The sequence below is a fragment of the Lacerta agilis genome, chromosome 5 (assembly GCF_009819535.1).
Source record: "Lacerta agilis isolate rLacAgi1 chromosome 5, rLacAgi1.pri, whole genome shotgun sequence".
NCBI lineage: Eukaryota > Metazoa > Chordata > Lepidosauria > Squamata > Lacertidae > Lacerta > Lacerta agilis.
In genome coordinates this window covers 20,270,555-20,289,492 of record NC_046316.1, presented here as the reverse complement: position 1 = coordinate 20,289,492, position 18,938 = coordinate 20,270,555, and the positions used below count along the sequence as shown (strand labels likewise).

At 43.3% G+C, this 18,938-nt stretch overlaps 2 protein-coding genes across 3 annotated transcripts in view; one reads left to right on the top strand and one right to left on the bottom strand.

The window, feature by feature from the left end:
* The window catches only part of SHLD2 (shieldin complex subunit 2), a 15,307-nt gene extending 13,128 nt beyond the window's left edge, over nt 1–2,179 (top strand). Inside the window, exons 7-8 of the mRNA XM_033148798.1 lie at nt 374–489; nt 1,657–2,179. Of these exons, the coding sequence (XP_033004689.1) occupies nt 374–489; nt 1,657–1,829 (289 nt within the window). The 3' untranslated portion in view covers nt 1,830–2,179. The remainder of the gene's footprint in view (nt 1–373; nt 490–1,656) is intronic.
* On the bottom strand, nt 1,739–18,938 carry LOC117046653 (synaptotagmin-15-like). 2 transcript variants are annotated; one of them, XM_033148793.1, is made up of 9 exons: nt 18,605–18,938; nt 12,098–12,275; nt 9,451–9,593; nt 8,755–9,050; nt 8,111–8,281; nt 6,462–6,582; nt 5,299–5,478; nt 5,059–5,198; nt 1,739–1,825 (listed from the first exon to the last, which is right to left on the bottom strand). In XM_033148793.1, the coding sequence occupies exons 1-8, from the start codon at nt 18,609–18,611 to the stop codon at nt 5,065–5,067; spliced, it is 1,230 nt and encodes a 409-aa protein (XP_033004684.1). In that variant the 5' UTR covers nt 18,612–18,938; the 3' UTR covers nt 1,739–1,825; nt 5,059–5,064. The 2 variants fall into 2 exon arrangements, with proteins under 2 accessions (XP_033004684.1, XP_033004685.1); XM_033148794.1 differs by lacking the exon at nt 1,739–1,825 and having other exon boundaries at nt 5,054–5,198.

The window sequence follows — 18,938 nt, the reverse complement described above, 5'->3', positions numbered from 1 at the left end:
CTAGCATATTGTGTAAAGCAAATTTTGTCTGCTTGTTCAATCAAGGTATCTTACTGAGTCATTAAATCAAGATAATGCAGTAAAAAAGAACTTGTCATATGGATAACAGTATGTGACTGAATGTGATAATACTCTTAATTATCTTATCCTCAAGTTTAATGAAAAATTAAGCCATTAAACACAAGCACTGACAGGACATGTATTTTAAGTACACTTAATTAGTATATTGATTGTTAAACCCCATATTGGTTTTTTATTGTTTATGTAGAGAATTATGCAGAAAATCTGGTTTAACATGCTGGCTGTTTGCCGTAATAAACATTGACTTTACTTGACTTAGCATTGATAGCACTTTTCCTGTTTCCTCTTTTAGACCTGCACTGATGACTGTAGAGGATGGGAAATGTGATGTGTCCATTCAAGTGGCATCAGAACTAATGGAGAAAATGTTCCTCAATATTCCAGCAGAGTGGCTGAACAAGGTCATAGGTAATACACTATGAGTTATTTGTGTAACTGAATAAAAAAAAGCAGACAAAACTTAGTGGTCAAATGTTTGCAGCTATTCAACTTCTACTTATGTGAAGTGGGAGTTCTCCCTAAATCCAGTCCTTTAAAAAAAAATCCTCATTAAACTTAAACTGGGAGAGGTTTATTCAGGTGTTTCTCCAACAGAGACATACCAACTGTTCTGGGAACTTTTTCTACCCTGGGGGCAGAGGCCTGGTTTGCATGCTCCATTAAACCATAGTTTGCTGCTCCTGGCTCTGCCATGTAGGGAGAAAAAAAACCCAGCCTGGCTTGTTGCAACATGCAAACACAGGTGTCATGGGTAGGTAAGTTGAGGGTTATTTGGTCTGGGAGGGTAAACTGGGCCATTGGGAATGTTACTCCCTTTTCTAAATATATTGCAGCCTGACAATCTTAGAGCCCTTATCTTGTGCTTATCCCCATCTCAGGCCAATATTTTCACAATATCTTGGTAGGCAGATACTGGCTTTAGCATGAGAAAAAATGGTATAGAACAACATTTGCCTTTTGCCCCTTTGCCCCCCTGCTATCTTGTTTTACTTTGGCTTGCTTTTATAACAAAAGCACACAAACCAGCTTTGGCCTTGAGGTGTGGTCACAAATGAGGAAGGAGTAAAGCACTCACAAGCACCAAACCATAGTCCAAGCAATGATTTGATGTGGTGTTAACCAGGCTGTAGATTACTTTGCTAGGTGAATTAACTACAGTTTTGCATCTTCTGAATGCCATTGAACAGTGTATCAGCCCTTCTACTTTAGAGAACCACAAGAGAGAGGGGTGGTGCTTCTGTGGGTATTCTGCAGACATCCACTGTGCCCCCTTGTACAGTCATGGGGTTTCCTCCGTATTGAACAAGAATCCAATGTCAGTGGCAGGCTTCGCTCTTTTTAAACGCTTATATTTTTAAATTTTAGATAGTTGTGAATGGATTATCGTGCTTTACTGAAAGCCACAAAATGCTTCATATTGTTCTAAAGAAAAGATTATTGGGGGAGCCCTGTTAAGAGCCTATTTTTCCTGTTCTTGTATGAGGAGGCTTGTCCAGGGAGAATAGCTTATCTTGAATGTAAACTGGAAAGGTGCCGTGTGATAATAATGTTTGAACCATTCATTGTTTCTTGCAGCGCCTTCTTTAGAGACCACATACGGCATGGTAGTAGCAGATCTGTGTCATTCGCTGCTCACCGACACACAAGCATCCTATATTTTGGAAATCAGGAGCCATTTTGTACTGGATGAAAATAGCTACCCTTTGGAGAAGACTTTCACTTTGCTGGATTTTCATCTTGATCTCTGAATATATATTGAAATGAAATATTTATTTTTAATGATTTATAAAATATCCCAAGTTTTCTATTTTTATAGATACCCTTTGTATTATTTATGAGCAGCAATTATTTCTGTACAAGATCCTTCTGGTAATTATTATGAAACTAGCTTTTGTGACTAATATTGCTCTTGCCATTATTTTTCTTCTAGAAGCAGGATTAATTATTGGTGTATTTTGAAAACATCCAATCAACATTTTAAATGTCCTACCTAAGAAACTACTTTTCCCTACTCCACCCTTCCATTTGAACCCCAATCTTTTTTACCTTTTTTACCATTGTACAGTGATATTTATAATAAAATTCACTTTTGAAAGTAGATGAGTACTTCAGAGGAATAAAGAAAGATCAAACTCTGAAGAGCCTTTCATGGACTTGCAGATTGTGGCTTTAGCTATTTTTTAACAAATCAAATAAAACTGTTGACTAACACTTCTGCATTCATACCAGAAATCTCTTATTTCCTGGATTGAAGTTAAATGTCACTACAGAATTGCAGATGTGTTCCAAAGCAAACACTTGTTTCTATAGTAACATTCAGAAAAGAAAGAAAACAATTTAAATTATATTTCATTTAATAGAAATCTAATGAACACATGCTGCCGCCACCAGCACAAAAGCAGATCTGTTTATTACGCTTGTTCTTTGTGGGGCAGGGGGATCAATGTCTAAACTACAGCCTTAAATTGCTTTAACAATCATTTCATGTCCTCTCCTCAGTGTATCCTTGAACCTCGAGTTGTTGTGAACTTTGGATGGTTTGTAGTGGCCCACCAACATTTCAGTCACATGAGAACAAATGCCCACAACTGAAGCAACAAGAAGCATGGGCTAAGCTAGAGACCTTTTCTCACACACTGAATGGCTCTGTCTCATGACTCCCTTAAGTGTGTGTTGTAACTTGAAAAATCCAGAGCGAGATTCTGAGAGGCTTTATCACCACAATCAGAAGCAATTACTTGGCTGCCGTTAACCACTTGGCGTGCAATTTTTGCCATCTGAGTGGCTTCCCTGAATATACAAGGACTTTCCTTTAAACTTCTCTGATTAGATTCTTCCTATCCATCATAGGAAGCTTTCAAAATGTTCAAAGGGGTGGCTGTGGGTCTCACAATTAATTGTGTTGCAACAGGCCAATGTTTAAGGGCAAACTCAGTCCTATGATAAGGAACCAGCAGGAAGCAGCCCTAAACTGACACCAACTCACTAAACAGAGCCTGGCATCTTATGAGAAGCAGACAATAGTTACCAGAATAACACAATGGTTCAAATTGTTTTTAATCACATAAAATATATTTTTATATACTGTATAATAAGAGATAGACACAGGAAAAGGACAAGGGAAATGCATTGTTTCTCAGGCTTCACAGCACTTGTTTTAACATAATGCAAAGCATTACAGACTAATAACAGCATAACTGACCCCAAGACCTGACCGGTGCTTCATTTCAAGCAATAACCAAGTAACTGCTCTCAGCTTGCTCTGTCAGTAAGAACAGCACATAAACTTGATTTTCACTAGCTCTGTTGAATCAGGCGAATGACCCATCTAGTCCAGCATTCTGTTCTCACAATAGCTAACCCAGATGCCCAAAAGTAGGACCCACCTTCAAAACAAAGTGGAAAAAATAAATGGTCTGGCTGCAATGTGCACACATCCCAAGTATGACTTTGGCAGATACAACTCAGAATTGCAATGGAAACCAAGATTAAAGTCCAGTGCTTTTATGCTTTGCATTAATTAACACTGCATCCTGCTTCAAAGGGAAGCCTGTTTCATTTCAGCTAAAACAATTTCCTCATTTTCTTTTTTTCCTTCACTGAAGAATAATTTAATGATTAGAAAATATCACGAGCTGAACTCTCCAAGTGAGTTACTGAAATTAAATTACCTTCTCTGATTTTTTAAAAAGTGGTTTGCGCACGACTTTAGGAGAACATAACAAATGGTCACAGCTTGAGGGTTTTTTTTCTGACCTAAACAGAAAGACTAGACTCAAACAGGAACTTTGGATAATGCTTCCATTCCCCCCCCCCCCCCCCGTTCACCATTTTGCATTAGCACAGCACATGCACACAGCCTGGTGATCTAGCCAGCCTGCACTAGTATAATCCACGATCGGTCTGCCTGTGACTGATGAAACAATCCTTTAGACAACCTGAAGCAGAATCCATCTTCTCAGAGAGTTGGAACAGCACAGAAGCTTTGTCCACCTGCCTCAGACCAGTGAGATAATGGAAATTGCTCCAATAAATGAGGCCAGAGATTCCAAAGCCAGAACACTACAGATGTGGTGCCTCCAACTAGCTTTCATAACATGCCTTCTGTGCTCAATTATATCCTTAATGCACTTACCTCCTAATACATTTGATTAATTGATATTGCTAAGGAAACTCTTAATGGCACAGTGATCAGTGCTTCCTAACCAAGGGTTTAAAATACAGGAATCAAGCCAATAGAATCTTATGTTCCTGCCCTATTCTGCCTTGGTCAGATCTGGAGTATTGTGTCCCATTTCTGGACACCACAATTTAAGGAGTTGACAAGCTGGAATGTGTAGAGAGGAGGGGGACCAAGATGATAAAGGGTCTTGAAATCAAGCCTTATGAAGAATGGATGAGGGAATTGGGTATGTTTAGCTTGGTAAAGGGGAGACTGAGAAGAGATAGGATAGCAATCTTCAAATATTTAAAGGGCTGTCACAAAAGATGCAGCTTGTTTTCTCTTGCTCCAGAGGCTAGGATCTGAACCAATGGATTCAATTTACAAGGAAGGAGGTTCTGACTAAGAGCTTTCGGATAGTAACAGCTGTTCAACAGTGGCATAGACTTCCACATGTAGAATCTAGTTGAGATTCCTGCAGTGCAGGGGGTTGGACTAGATTACCCTCGGGGTCGCTTCCAGCTCTGCAATTCTATGAAATTTCAGTGGTCTGTGGTATATGTGGCCAACACTCTCAGATTGATTTGGGAGCTCTCCTAATTTTAAGGATCAAATTCCACTTTGCAACTGAGCAGATCTGAGGTGCCATGCTGTCTTGAAATCTGGCACTTTTAGCAATGTTGTCAACTGTCTTGATCACTAAGTCACCCAACATCTGTGATGGGCATAAGCTGAGGATACATCTGAAAAACCTGTTCTGGAGACAGCACAGCAGAAAGCTCTTTGCTACACGTATCGCCTGCAAGAGTGCTCACCACCTTTCAGGTGCTAAGAGACAGAGCATGCCACCTCTTCACCAACTCCTTTGGCTTACTGATCATTTCATTCCAGTGCTCCAGTTCCTTGCCCCTAGTGTACATGAAAGGCCCAACAACCACACGGCCCAGTGAAGTTTCTAAAACAGGAAGGAGAAAGGAGAAAAGTCATCAGATTCATTGCTATGCAAGAATAGTATGCAGGTAACCAGAGGGCAGTAGTGGAAAACAGCTCCATACCTTCTCCCTCTGAATCCTGGAGCACAGACAGGCCCAGGCTTGCTGTATCCAGCTCCTGCTGGTCCACCTTGAAGCTGAAAGTCTCATTGTACAATGGATCCGAGGATGCAGGAACAACCGTGGTCCTTTTGCTTTTGATGAATTGATTATGCTTCATTAGTGACACTTTGACAAATACACCTGGAATGAGGGGATGAGGCTGTAAACCACTCAAGATAGGTTGGAAGCATTCAGAGGAACACAAATCCACAAACCACAACCCCTTCTCCAAGTATTGCACCTTAAGGAACTACAGTTTGGAATGCAACCTCCGTTATCTTAGTGGATGTCAGGTGGCAGAGGAGCCAACCCCCATGGCAGGTTGCCAGGAGTGGATAAGACAAGGAAAAGTTCTTACCACCTGTTTTTAATTCAATATTCACAGAGAGAAGCTTGGAAATCCAGCCTCGTGGAATAATGGCGTTGCCCTAAGTGAGTCTCCACCCCTTGCCTCTCTCCATGCGTCATCACTACGGGTGCTGAAAAGTGCCCTCTGCCTTTGAGCTCTTTGTTCTCCTACTTTCAGTGCTCGCCGGGTTCTGGGAGAGGGGGCAGGTCTGGAATTTCCCAGCTTTCCCCCCTCATCTGCTTCTGAGCTGTGACCTCCCTCAAACCCCTGTTGTAATTCTGAACTGTCTTCTTCTCTGAAAGGGTCAGGCTGGGGAGGCGGTCTCCACCATTCCTCCTCTGCCCAGTCCCTGACAGTGGACTGTGTTGATATCACAAATATTCAGTCTTGGGTTTCCAAAACTTGAGTCTCCAGCTGTTTTTGGACTACAGTCCCCATCACCCCTAGCCAGCAGGGCCAGTGGTCAGGGATGTTGGGAATTGTCGTCCAAAAACAGCTGGAGACCCAAGTAATTGAAGGGTTAATCCATATATCTGGACTCACAACTGCGAGTTTCAGTCACCTAGCAGAGATGAGAACACATTTTACCTCAGAATACTCTCCTCAGAACTGACAGTTAAGAACAGTTAGGAATAACAGTTACCAAGTAAGCTCCTCCCCCTCTCTCTCCACTACGTCAGGAGACTGAGAGAAAGGGAGGGATGAAAATGCTAACAGTAATGTGCTGTAAATAGGGTTAATTTCTCAAAACCCAATTAAGCCATGTGTTTCTTACCGACAGCATGTCTTTCATTCTGGAGCTTTAAGCCCTTAGCTCTCAGGACTACCACCGTGAGACGGCCCAGATAGTCATTGTAGCTGAGAGAAAACTGGAGGTCGCCATGTTCAGAAGGCAACTTTGGGGTGAAGAAGAATATTGGTCAGCTGCATTGTAAAAACTGCACTTTATCAAGAATTTAGTATTAAGAAGCAAATCTTTTCCTTACTCCACTAAGTTTAAGAGCAGGGTTATTCTCCCACACCATAGATATTGACACCATTCAATTCCCAGAACCCTTAACACACTACAGTTCCCAGGATTCTTTGGGGGAAGCCATGCACTTTAAATGTATGTTGTGGATGTGAGCAGTGACGTGCAACAGTGCCCAATAGATATCAGAGATACCTTAGGAAAAGGCGAAGAGGTTTGCCACCCATGCCTACTCATTTACAAGTGCGGAAGGAATATGTAGTGCTTGTCATTGGCACCAGGAGTTTGGTTCCCTTCCTCACCTTGCTTTCCTTGTTAAGGGGCAGGTTCATGCAGACTGAGCACGTTCGGAAAAGTAAAAGTCTGATGGGCTCCCAGGAAGAAAGGGCATTAAGGATACTAGTTGATCTGGAACAGGTTTGTGGGGAACCTTTGGCCTTCCAGATGTTGCTGAACTAATTCAACCAACCCTAGCTATGGGCCATGCTTGCTAACACTAATGGGAATTGGAGTTGAGCAACATCTGGAGAGCCAAAAGTTGCCCACACCTGATCTGGAGCTTTGAAATGAAAGTCTGGGGTTCTAGCCCCCATAGCCTCTTCCTAATGACACCCCTGAGGACTCAACACCGAGGACTCATAACATCGGGTAGTGCAAATGGAGTCGCACCAGATCTGTATCAGCTTTGGATGGGCACCTGAATATTGCTCCAGAAAACTGACTGTGCATACAGCTCCCAGTCCAGGAAAGGAATCTGTATGAAGATCTCTTTCCCTTAGAGGGTGTGTTTTTATTTCCCTCTGCTCCAAAACTGTACAATGTGCATTCATTCTAGCCTTTTCTCCCACTCTCTGTTGCCGTTTCAAATTTATTAAGGAACAACCTCTCCACTCATAATAGAGCTGTTCTACCTCAAAAGCACAAGAAAAAATATTTCTACCAGGATCTCTAGCTTCCTGAAAGCTTATTCTCAGGTTACTGCTTTCATTTATGGGGAGGGGGCTGCTCTCACAAGTCTTCTGGCTGATTAAATTTGCAGCACAGAAATGACTTGGTTACCATGTGAATTCATGTGAGGGTTGGTTATCTAGGGATGAGCCAGAAAACAGTTCCATCCTGTTGACTTCTATGGAACTGAACCTTGGGTGGGACCATAAAATGCTTATAATTTCTTGGCCAGATCATGCCAAATGACAATTGCAATATCTGCATTTTGAACTGTACCCTTAAGACATACAAATCAGGCTATACAAGAATCACAAGGTGGCAATGTTCCTTGCTTGGGAGAAAGTATCACTGAACTCAATGGAAAGTACATATGTGTAGGATTGCCCTGTGTTTTTACATCTTCTTAGCTCATCCCATCTGACAGTTTAGTGTGTGCTGAGTTTTCTAGAACACCCCTATCTACACTCAAGGTAGGATAATGATTTAAGCTTTAATGAATCACCTACCTCAAGGGTATCGGCTTCCAGATCTCTCCAGACGATGACTTTGCCATCACCGGTAAAGGATTCATTTTTCAAAGGGAATATTACTTGGCCTAAGAGAATGTGTTTCTTCTGTTTGTCAACATGGTAGACACAAAACTTCAGTGTCCTTTGGTATAAGGCGCTACTGGAAATCTGGATAGTAGCAAACAGAACATTGCAAATGAGGTTAAACGGTCTCATTTCCCCCCCAGTAAATAATCTCCCAGTTGACCACTGCAAGAGAAGCGTGTGTGTAATGTGTAGTTTGGATCTCAGTTATCAGGAGTGTGGGAGGCAAGAATCCACAGCATCACATCAAAACAGGAGCAGCGCAAGCTATTTTGCTGCCTGAGGCAAAGGACAAGATGGCGCATTCCCTATTCTGTGCACAAAATCTGACAAGACTGGTAGCTGCATTTTACTTCAGCACTGGTTGAAGGAACAGAGTCCTCCACCACACTGTAGGGCAGAAAGCTAGCTTGGGGGTTGTAGGACAGACGACATGACACACAGTTCTAGCCATGCTCTGCCCCTCAGAATTTGCCACCTGAGGCAGTTGCCTCACTTTGCCTCACGGGAGGGCTGGGCCGGCATCAATGTAATATTCCACTGGCATGAAAGCTTACTTGGAAAACAAAATTCTCATCAAACTGGGGGTTGAGATTTTTGCGCTTGGTCTTAGACTGCAGATAGCGCCTCTCGTCCGGCAGCAGGTAGATTTTCACCAAGGGGTTGCAGGAGCTGGAAGGAGACTGCAACTTCCGGGCTTTGATCAAGGAGACGAGGAGCCTTTCCGATTCTTGCTCGTATTCCATTGAGAACCAAAGCCGACCAATGTTACCCTCTGGGAAGTCTGTTTCGCTCTTGTCTTCGGGAAATCTGTACAGCTCTGGGTTGATGGATCCGACAAGGTATGCGCCAGCTGCACAGAGAGGAAGAAACAACCCAGATCCTTTGAGTTAAGAATATCAGATCTACAAAATGGAATGTTCCTGTATGAACCTGCACACCTCTGCAAACTGAAACTACAGTGAATGTATTATTATTATTATTATTATTATTATTATTATTACATGAGTAAGACTATGTGTTGACCTTTTGGCACAACAGTTTAGATTCAAACTGTAACAACACTAGGTTCATCGGGGGGATGGGACTTGATGTCTATTATGCATGATTCCTTCCACCAACAGTATACAGCCTCCACAACCCGCACTGGTCCCACAACAGACCCCATCTGTAGTTCAGACAAATTCCAATTCTGCTTCCAGATTTCTAACACTCTGTATTCCGGTTTACTCATTCAAATAGTATCGACCTACCTAAGGAATGGAAAGAAGATCGAGGCCCAGAGTCAGGGGTGACATAGAGGTCACTATCCTCCTGAATTTGTTCTCCATTTATCATATCGATCCAAGCTTGCCTGTGAAATTTTGGTGGGACGATGAAGGGGACGCTTTTCGTCCTGCAGAAAAGACAACTACCAGAGTCAGTCACATCAAGCTAGCAAAAAAAGGTGTAAAATAAACCCATTGTTCGATTTAAACGTGCGCTTAAACTCCTCCGCTGAAATCAGTAGACGATCTTTGTTTCAGATGGAACGTGATCGTTGTTTTCTAGACATTTTCTACGGCTGCATTATCATTTATACACATACACACATCTAGCGGAAATGTAAAGAATATGGTAAACAAAATAAATGGTTCTTTTTAATACAAAAATAGTTACATGGTTTTAAGGAACTATTTTTTTTATTAAAAAGAAAAACAGTTAAGACAATAAGTAGTGCAACCCTTCTACCCTAAATCGGAATAATTTTTAAAGTGAGTGGGAGACGATCAGGTATTTCCCCACATAAACAATACCTTACATTTAGAATTTGAACTCTCTCTGTCTATCTCTCTATCTCTCTATCTATCATCTTAGATCTTCATCTTAGATCTATCATCTTAGATCTATCATCTTAGATCTTCAAGTGTTAGCTCTCGTGCAGCGAAAACAGCACCCACATAAAAAAGAGAATACTTGGAGATAGTCTGATGTGTGGTTTTTTTGGGGGGGGACCTAAGCGGAAAAAGGACCCCACCCCACCCCAAGAAGAGCCTGATGAAGACTGACCGCGCTCAGGACAGGATGCTAACTGACTGTTGGGAGGAAGAATGGGAAACTGAGGGGAGGGGGGAATGGAATGAAGGCATACCACACTGCAACAATCCACTTATTGTTACCCGAGTGGTGCTGGAGCCAGAGGGTGGGACTAATGTCCTGATCCACAGGACCAAAGGAGGTCCTGTGTGAGTGAGGTGCAGGGATACCAAAGAAGGATGTCATAAAGGATGTTGACTCATAGCAGCCTTTATGAGCAACTCATAACAGACTTTACTTACATTTGAGACGCCTCATAAACTCTCATGGCAGTTTAGTTTCAGACAAAATATGTCAGTATATATCCCTATTTCTCTTCTAGTCTTTATTCTATATAAAACATATTTTGGTTCGTTTCCTGTTAATTTTGTGTTCACATTTAAAAAAAAAGGATGTTTCTTGTATTAGTTTGTTTTTTTCTACTAGCAATAGTAGAAAACACATCCACGTGTTCTGTCGGTGTAGTATTTCCCCCCACCCCATGCAGAGGAATTAGTCATTTAATAAATTACTCTCTGTCATCTTATATGGGCAAATGTGAAACACTGAGATGCAACTTGGCACATTAAAAAGTGTATGTTGCTGTTTTATTGAAAGTAGGATTGTCATGCCAAGAGCAGTGGAATAATGTGTGTGTGTGTGTGTGTGTGTGTGTGTGTGTTACTGGGTTGTTGTTACTTTTATTTTGATTATGTATTTTGTGGTTTTACATTTTGATTTTATTCTGTGAACCACCCTGAAACCTGCGGATTTAAGGTGGTATATAAAATAAAATAAAACGCCAGTGTGTTCAATTCCAGTGCTTTATTAGAAGAAGGAATGCACTTACAGCACAGACTCAGGATTATAGCTGTCAACTTTTCCCTTTTCTTGCGAGGAATCCTATTCGGAATAAGGGAATTTCCCTTTTTTTAAAAAGGGGAAAGTTGACAGCTATGCTCAGGATAGACACCAAAGCAGCAAGAGATTGTAATGACTTGCCCAAGAAAGCATTTATGCATCATTACCTTGCACAAAAACAGCCTATGTCAATTTGGCCAGAACCTTCCATCAGTTCAGCTGCTGATGAGGGCATAGGTGACAGGTATCCAAATCTCACGACTAGCTCCCATCCCCAGGCCAATCGCCAAGCTTCCCAAATCCACAGATAAGCAGGGCATCAAAGGAAGCCAAAGCACATATCAAAGCAAGTGAATAAACATATGTAAGCTCATTCTTTCAGCAACTATCAATTATGGTAGTTTCGGGGTTATCTTGACAGCCAAGATGGCATTTGCAGGCCTTCCAGAACATTTTCATCATCATCATCATCATCATCATCATCATCATTTTCCATAGTGAAAACAAGGTGGCTTGCAGCATGACAAGATTTGCATAATTACCAACTTAACAAAAGTCATAATAAATAAAGCACATCAAAAGGCACACATTTTCACCATTTGGTTCTACACAACCAGTGGCAAAGATCATTGGTTCATGGGATCTATAAACAGTGGATCACTGGCATGGGTTAGCCACTGACAAGCTGGGTCTCTTGTCGCATGTTCTGCCCCATGGTTTAGAATCTGATAATTGACAGCAGACGTAAAAATAAAGTACAGTGGTATACGAACACTTCAGGTTACGAGCTCCGCTAACCTGGAAGTAGCTGCTCCTGGTTGCGAACGTTGCCACAGGATGCGAATGGAAATCATGCGCCAGAGGCGCACGCACAGTGCCCCATTAGCAAAAGCACGCCTCAGGATAAGAACGGTTTCAGCTTAAGAACGGACCCCCAGAACAAATTAAGTTCGTAACCACTTTAAAATAAAATACACTATTTACCTTGCAACATTTGGCTCCTGCAGACGAACTGGTGCCTGGACTGGGGAAGCGGGATTAGTGAGTTCTTCATAAGAAGCCTTGAAGTACACATTCTTCCAAAAGAGGTATACTGCTATCCCAAGGAGGATCAACAGAAGGATGCCTCCGACCACACCTCCAGCAACAGCAGCTACTTGTTCTGATTGAGCAAAACACACACACACACACCAACACTTCAGTGAGCAAAAGATTTAAGATGTTCATTTTACAATGAAAGCGTACATTCAGAACATGGAACTTCCAGACTGTCACTATTTTCAGGTGGGATTCATTCACAAGACAGGAGATTCAGGCTGCATAATTAAAGTTGATTAACGTTTCTTGTGCAGTGAGAGTACCAAATTATGGTTTATTGTGAATGAGCAGCAGGCTGGTGCATGGCAGTAGAGTCACAGCAATTGGGTTGTTCTCTTGTATGCAAGGCCCCAACCCCAGCTACAACAGTGCAGTAGCAGAATCAGTTCACCTTCCACACATAGTACAGATGTCTAGGTGGTTTAATGACGGACATCTACTTGCAGGGTGTTCCCATAAGGCACAGCCTGCCACACTAAAGGCTCAGTCCCTCGCGAAAGCCAGCTGAACCTCAGGGGCATGGGGAGCCACCAGAAGTGTCCCATCTGAAGATCTTGGGGATCAAGGAGGAGCATAAGAGAACTTTGTAATGTATACTATTAAATAGTGGGTGGACATAGCAGACGACACAGTGATTCTCCAAGCAGCTCTGTTTATTCTCAGGCTGGAACAGAACTGAACTAAAGAGCTCAGCAGCCTGCTTATATAGAACTCAGCTACAAGCAACAGTAACAACTTTCTGTAGTTACCCAATCCCTGAACGTCACTTTTAATCCCTCATTTGCATGTGCGGACCTGAGTGAGAACTGCAGCAGAATGAACTTTATACACACACCCCTAGTGGCCTAGGGTGAGAACTTCAATACACAACATATACCCGGTACTTCCACCCAGAGATGCCAACAGGGAGTGTAGATTAATGTACAATAATAAGATACTGTTTAGGCCTCTCAATGGCTAAATTTCAAGTTTTACATAATATATTTTTTTTAGCCACTTGCAAAAGAAGACACAAATTCACGTAAGATTTGCATACACTTTGTGCCACGTGCAAATGTGTACTCTGTCTTCTTTCCCAGGTGGAGGGGAAGGCCCAAATGTAAATCAGAGTCCACACACCAGTAATAAGGTGTCTGGCAGACAGAATGAGCAGTGAAATAATTCCTCTGCCTGTACCATTAGCTACATATCTGTGACAGTACAGCATAATACAGCCTGCACTGTGTGTGCTTGATCACTCCCAAAGAGGTTCAAAACTTGACATTTACGCAAGTGTGACGTGACCAATTCTTTGCCCACAGCTTAATCATATCCTTAAACATATTTGACCCACCCATGTGGCCCAAGGCCAAGCTGCACTTTCATTCACGGTGGTGCAATTCCGGAGTAAATTTGCGGAGTCCAAGCAGAAATGCTTAGGATTTACGCCACTGGCAATGGAAGCAACATTTGGCTCACTGGTTTTTAAGAGCAAGTGTGCCCTATCTGATCCAAGAATGATACAAATCAGGAAATAAATCAGGAAGGCAGCTAGCACTAAAACATGATGTGGGAACTTCTTTGCAGAGGAAAAAATGGGCACGACTTCTTTTTAAAACCTGCATGTTGTTGAGAAACAGTGCATTGTTTTGTTATTCACTGCGTATTTCCCCAAGCAAAGCGACGTTCCAAGAGCATTGCTGCATTTTCCTTCTGAATGAGAATTCTGCAGTATTTGGCAACATCCGTTTATTTGCAAATATGCACACTGGGCATGGAGGAGCAGACAGGCAGCAGCAGCCTTCAGCAGAACATCAGTTTCCGGATGTTGTGGGACTACATTTCCCATCTGCCCCAGCAAGCACGACCAATGGTCAGAGATGGTGGGTGTTGCAGTCCAGCAACATCTGGAGGACATCATAGCTCATCTGCTTTGCATGGAGAAGGTCCTAGGTTCAGTCCCTGGCATATTCAAGGGGGCTGGAAACATGCCCTAAAAACCTGGAGAGCCTCTGCCAGGCAGTATGGACAGTTCTGAGCTCGATGAACCAATGGACTAACTTGGTATCGCTTCTCATGTTCCTGTGAGAGTCCATTGCTACACCCCCAAGGAGAGTAAAAATATGCACAAGCTGGTACGGTATATAGTGCTTAGGATGTTGGACTTTGGTTGGGGGTCACACTCCAAATCAACCATCAATTTCACTGGGTGAGCTTGGGCCACTCACCATCTAAGCCAATTGTTTTTCTCTGGGCCACACTTTCAGAATAAAGATTTGCTCGCACCACATCGAACTTTTTACTGAACAGAAATACATTGCAAAACAAAAAGAAACAACTCCTAGCAGTGCTTGATTTATAACACAGAACACAACTGCTTTATAATATGATCACGGGACATTCGGAAAGTATGAAACAATGCAGCTACATAAGAACATGACTCTTTCCTAAAATATAATATTGATTGTCCTTGAACCTTCCTGCCACACTTGCCATTCTCTCCTGCCACACCTTTTGAGAACCACTGGTCTAAGCCTGCCTAATAAAGGGACAGTGTGCCAAGTCAAGCCAGGCCTACCTTTCCATTCCTTTCTCCTGCCCCAAGGTCACAGCACTGGCAGTTACCAGTCTTGCAATGGCATCATCTGTGAAAATAATAATAATTCTGCACCTGCCCTTCCTGCTCCACTAAACCACTGATCACAAATCCTGCCAAACCAACTACAAAAGTCAGAAGTGTGCATACTGATTGACTGAACAACCAAAACCAATGCTTCCACTCTTGTAATAACACTCACATCTGGTTTCAAATCATATCTGGGTTTTCAGGCCCCTGGCATGTCCTGTTTAAATGTTTGGATTTTATTTGGTGCCAATTTCTGCTCCAGCATTGTTCCAACCATGGGAGAGGAAGTAACTTTGTACTTGTCACAAGGCAAGCAACCAATCAGAAGTCTTCATAGATGGGGGAGCATGGGGATAATGGGTTCCTCCTAAATCTCAGAGGAAGGCTCAATCCCTGACCAAGGCTCATGCCTCAGGCAATGCTCACCTGCAATGCTCACCTTCTGTCAAAAACCACTTTTCAACTCCGAACTGCCACTTTATCCTTTCACATCCTGCTGAATCCCTAGCTTCAATGCCACCATGCCTGGGAGATGTTTCCTGACAGATAGCAGTTTTCAACCTTAATGAGCTATTAAGAACAATGGGCTGTTTTCCAGAGATTGAGAAAACATCATTAAGCACCAGCAAGAAATTCGCTTAAATAAAATATGATCACTTAATAGTTGTTTGTAACATCTCGCTTCATGATCCAGGATGCTAGCTGTTCGAAAAGTCTTAATGGTTAATGTTGGGCACCCAGCAGCAGGGCATGTCAAGGGGACTTCTTCCATTCCCGCCGCTCTCCTCTTCCTCTACACAAATGGACACAATAATTGGGAATGCTCAACTCAACAGCTTTTATCGGGCATTAGGTGTTAAAGCACACTTTAAATACCCCAGTCCATGCCAGGGAACCCACTCAAAAGCTCTCCTGCAAACAGTAAGTGCAGTCCTTTCTTCACTTGTTCAGGCACGGCCATCCCTTTCCTAGCAGCTCTGACTCAGCCGTTTTCTCAGGGAGGCATGAAGAAGGTGGAAAGCCTCTTGATGTTCCCTTCCTGGTCCGTCCCATGCTTGCAGGTAAGCAAACGTTTAGGTAAAGGGGTTGACTAGATGAGATCTGCTTCCCTGTTTGCCCTTACTCCCTTCGTGGACTCAGGGCACCTCTTTCCATCACACAAAGGCTAGAGAGGTCACTAGGTACAGAGGTTCCTCCTCCAGGAGTCCTCTCCATCCATCTCTGGCTTCATAAGAGCTCCAACCTGCCCCTGTGGTGCCATCTCTTTTCCCTTCATCAAGATATCGTTTTATCAAAGGATGCAAGACATTTTAATGCCAATTTGTGCAGCTGCATCTTACTCTACTGGAGTCTCTGCCAGCACTGATTTTGAATCCGAGTAGGTAGGAAATGTAAAGTGTAGTGGGGTGGTCCCTAGTGGTCCTTCACACTTGATTTAGGCTGAAACGCTATACCCGCTTACCTGGTAATAAATCCCCTTGAACATGATGTTGGTTACATCTGTGTTGACATATATAGGGTTGTACTGTTAGTGTGCAGTGTTACTTCATAAAATTGTAGAGTTGGAAGGCACCAGGAGGGTCATTTCATCCAACCCCCTGCAATGCAGGTAATATGTGGTGTTGTTGTTTGTTTTAATTTAAAAGGGTCCACAGTTGTTCACACAGTTTTTTGCCCTGCAGCAATACCCCTTCCATGGACTTTGGGATGATCCACACCACAATTTTATATCTATTGTGTTTTCATTTATCTGCTTTGGCCTCTCATCCCAAACTCCTGTAAATTGAAGTTTGCATATTCTCAAGCTCACTAACAATTTGCTGCCTTGTCCAGTATACCTGAAGGAGCGTCTCCACCCCCTCGCTGCGAGAAGCCAAGTTACAGGGAACCAGGCAGAGGGCCTTCTCGGTAGTGGCACCCGCCCTGTGGAACGCCCTCCCACCAGATGTCAAAGAGAAAAACAACTACCAGACTTTTAGAAGACATCTGAAGGCAGCCCTGTTTAGGGAAGCTTTTCATGTTTAATAGACTATTGTATTTTAATATTCTGTTGGAAGCCGCCCAGAGTGGCAGGGGAAACTGAGCCAGATGGGTGGGGTATAAATAATAAATTATTATTATTAATAATAATATTGTCATGACATCTGAAATCAGCTGCCTGAGCAACCATCTCACTCTGCCTAATGGTACGACCGGCTCTGCTTTGAAGCCATTGCTAACGGGTTAGAAGACAAGGACATTTTAAAGCATATCTTTAACTAAACAAACAAATCATTATCTTAGCATTGAAATGAGTGAAACATGGGTTCCCTACAGAATGAAGGGTGGGCTCCTGCAGAGTTGCCCCACCCAAAAACTATTTTCTTTCCACTTCCCCACCCCCAAGAAAAGCAATTCCAGCCTCAACAAGACTCTGGCTGGCAAAGAAACCCTCTCCTCTTCCTCTTTGGGCTCAGGGGAGGGGGACTCCTTGTGAGCCACTAGGACTCTCCAGGGTGCTGCCCATTATAAGTAATTTTGTGTACGCACCCAGGGACCCGGAACGGAACCCCCACGTAAATGGAGAGTCACCTAGACTAGTAGTGCAAAGGTCTATTTGAGGTGAGTTCTGGCACCTTTTCTTCTAGGGAAAAAAAACACTGGCAGCACATGGTGCAAGGGAGAAGGACAGGTAGCATTGAAAACTACAGCAGCTGCACAGGCTTTATTTGTTCTACATTATCATAGGGGTATTTTAGTCCACCCTTCAGGCATGTTCCCAGGACAGCGTATGTAAAAGCAATGCAAGAATTCAAATACAGATCCAACATCCTGATAGACGAAAATGACAGCAAAGGTTCTGGGATTCTCTCCTTCTAACCCAAGGGTAGGTGACCTGTGGCTCTCCAGAAGGCATTACACCAGAGTTCCTATCATCCCTGCCCATTAGCCACGATGACTGAGGCTGATGGGGACTGGAGTCCAACAAATATCCACAGGGCTAACCCTGTTCTAATCTAAGGTTTCTTGAAATAGGATGCTCCGGACCCTAGGCAGGTGAAGCAGGTGGTTTCGGAATGTATCTGTCGAGGCTGCTCTGAAATACTGTGGCTGTAGCAGGTGGGTTACAAAATTCCAAAACACAAAGCCCAGCGGTCCATTGCCTCTATCTCCAGTAGGTGCAGAGAAGCAGGAATTTCAACAGGTGCAGCTTGTCATGGTTTTTTTTTGGGGGGGGGGGAGCTGTTTGTGATCAGTTTCCTGCTTCTGCATACCTCTCCGTGATACAGGAGCCCTCGCCTCCCTTTCAAGTTGTGCCTGGCCACAAGAGACGAAAAGCACATGGCGTGCAACTTTTTAGTATTCATTATTGTGACGGTTTTCTGCCAAAGAGCTCTCAAAGCATCTCACAACCAAGAAGTGCCCACTTTAAGGAAACAATATCATACCGCATTAAAGCTGATCGGCAGCTTAATCGTTGCACGGGGAGGTTAAACCTGGCTGCTGGCATTCCACCAGGGAGACATTGGCACCTCCAAAGAGGTTGTCTTGGCTGAAATTCCAGGCATTTCCTAAGCACAGGCAAACACAGATCTCACCTGCTCCCCCTGCAACACCTCTTTCAACAGCATTGCCAGTGATACTTTCAAAGACAGCAGATTCCTGGCTCCAAATGAAGGAACCTTGGGGTCCCTTTCCAGCTCTGCAATTCTATGGAAGTCGCACTGCGTTCTCCTCTTCCTTCACCCCCTTCTCCAATCGCAAAATTGCCTGAGTTGTGCACCACAGCTCCACGTGCTGCTACTTACCAGACATGGGTGCTAGGAATACAGAAGTAGTGCTCTCTCTCTCACTGATCTTCCAGCTGTGCAGCCCAGAGCTTCATCATTCCCATCTTCCCAATGGAGGTTTCAACTCTCGGTCTCCTTTCTTCCTAGCAGCTGTTCTTTTCTCCCTCTTCTCTGGGGCAGTTGCATCTGGGCTGGGGCTGGCAGTAGCAGCAATTAAAAAAATAAAATAAAAGCCCAAGCAAACCCCCAATGTCCCTCCCTCCTTGACAACCTCAGGTGCCAGCTGATAACTTTTTCCCACATGGATCTGGATCACCTGAGATTAGAGGGAGGGAGGGAGGCAGCAAGGACT

Bases quoted from the DNA above. Each gene is read 5' to 3' on its own strand.
- LOC117046653 (XM_033148793.1), bottom strand. The intron at 9,051-9,450 runs GTAGGTCGATAC...CTCTCTGTGCAG, and splicing joins ATCTTCTTTCCATTCCTTAG to CTGGCGCATACCTTGTCGGA. The intron at 6,583-8,110 runs GTAGGTGATTCA...TTCACCCCAAAG, and splicing joins TGGAAGCCGATACCCTTGAG to TTGCCTTCTGAACATGGCGA.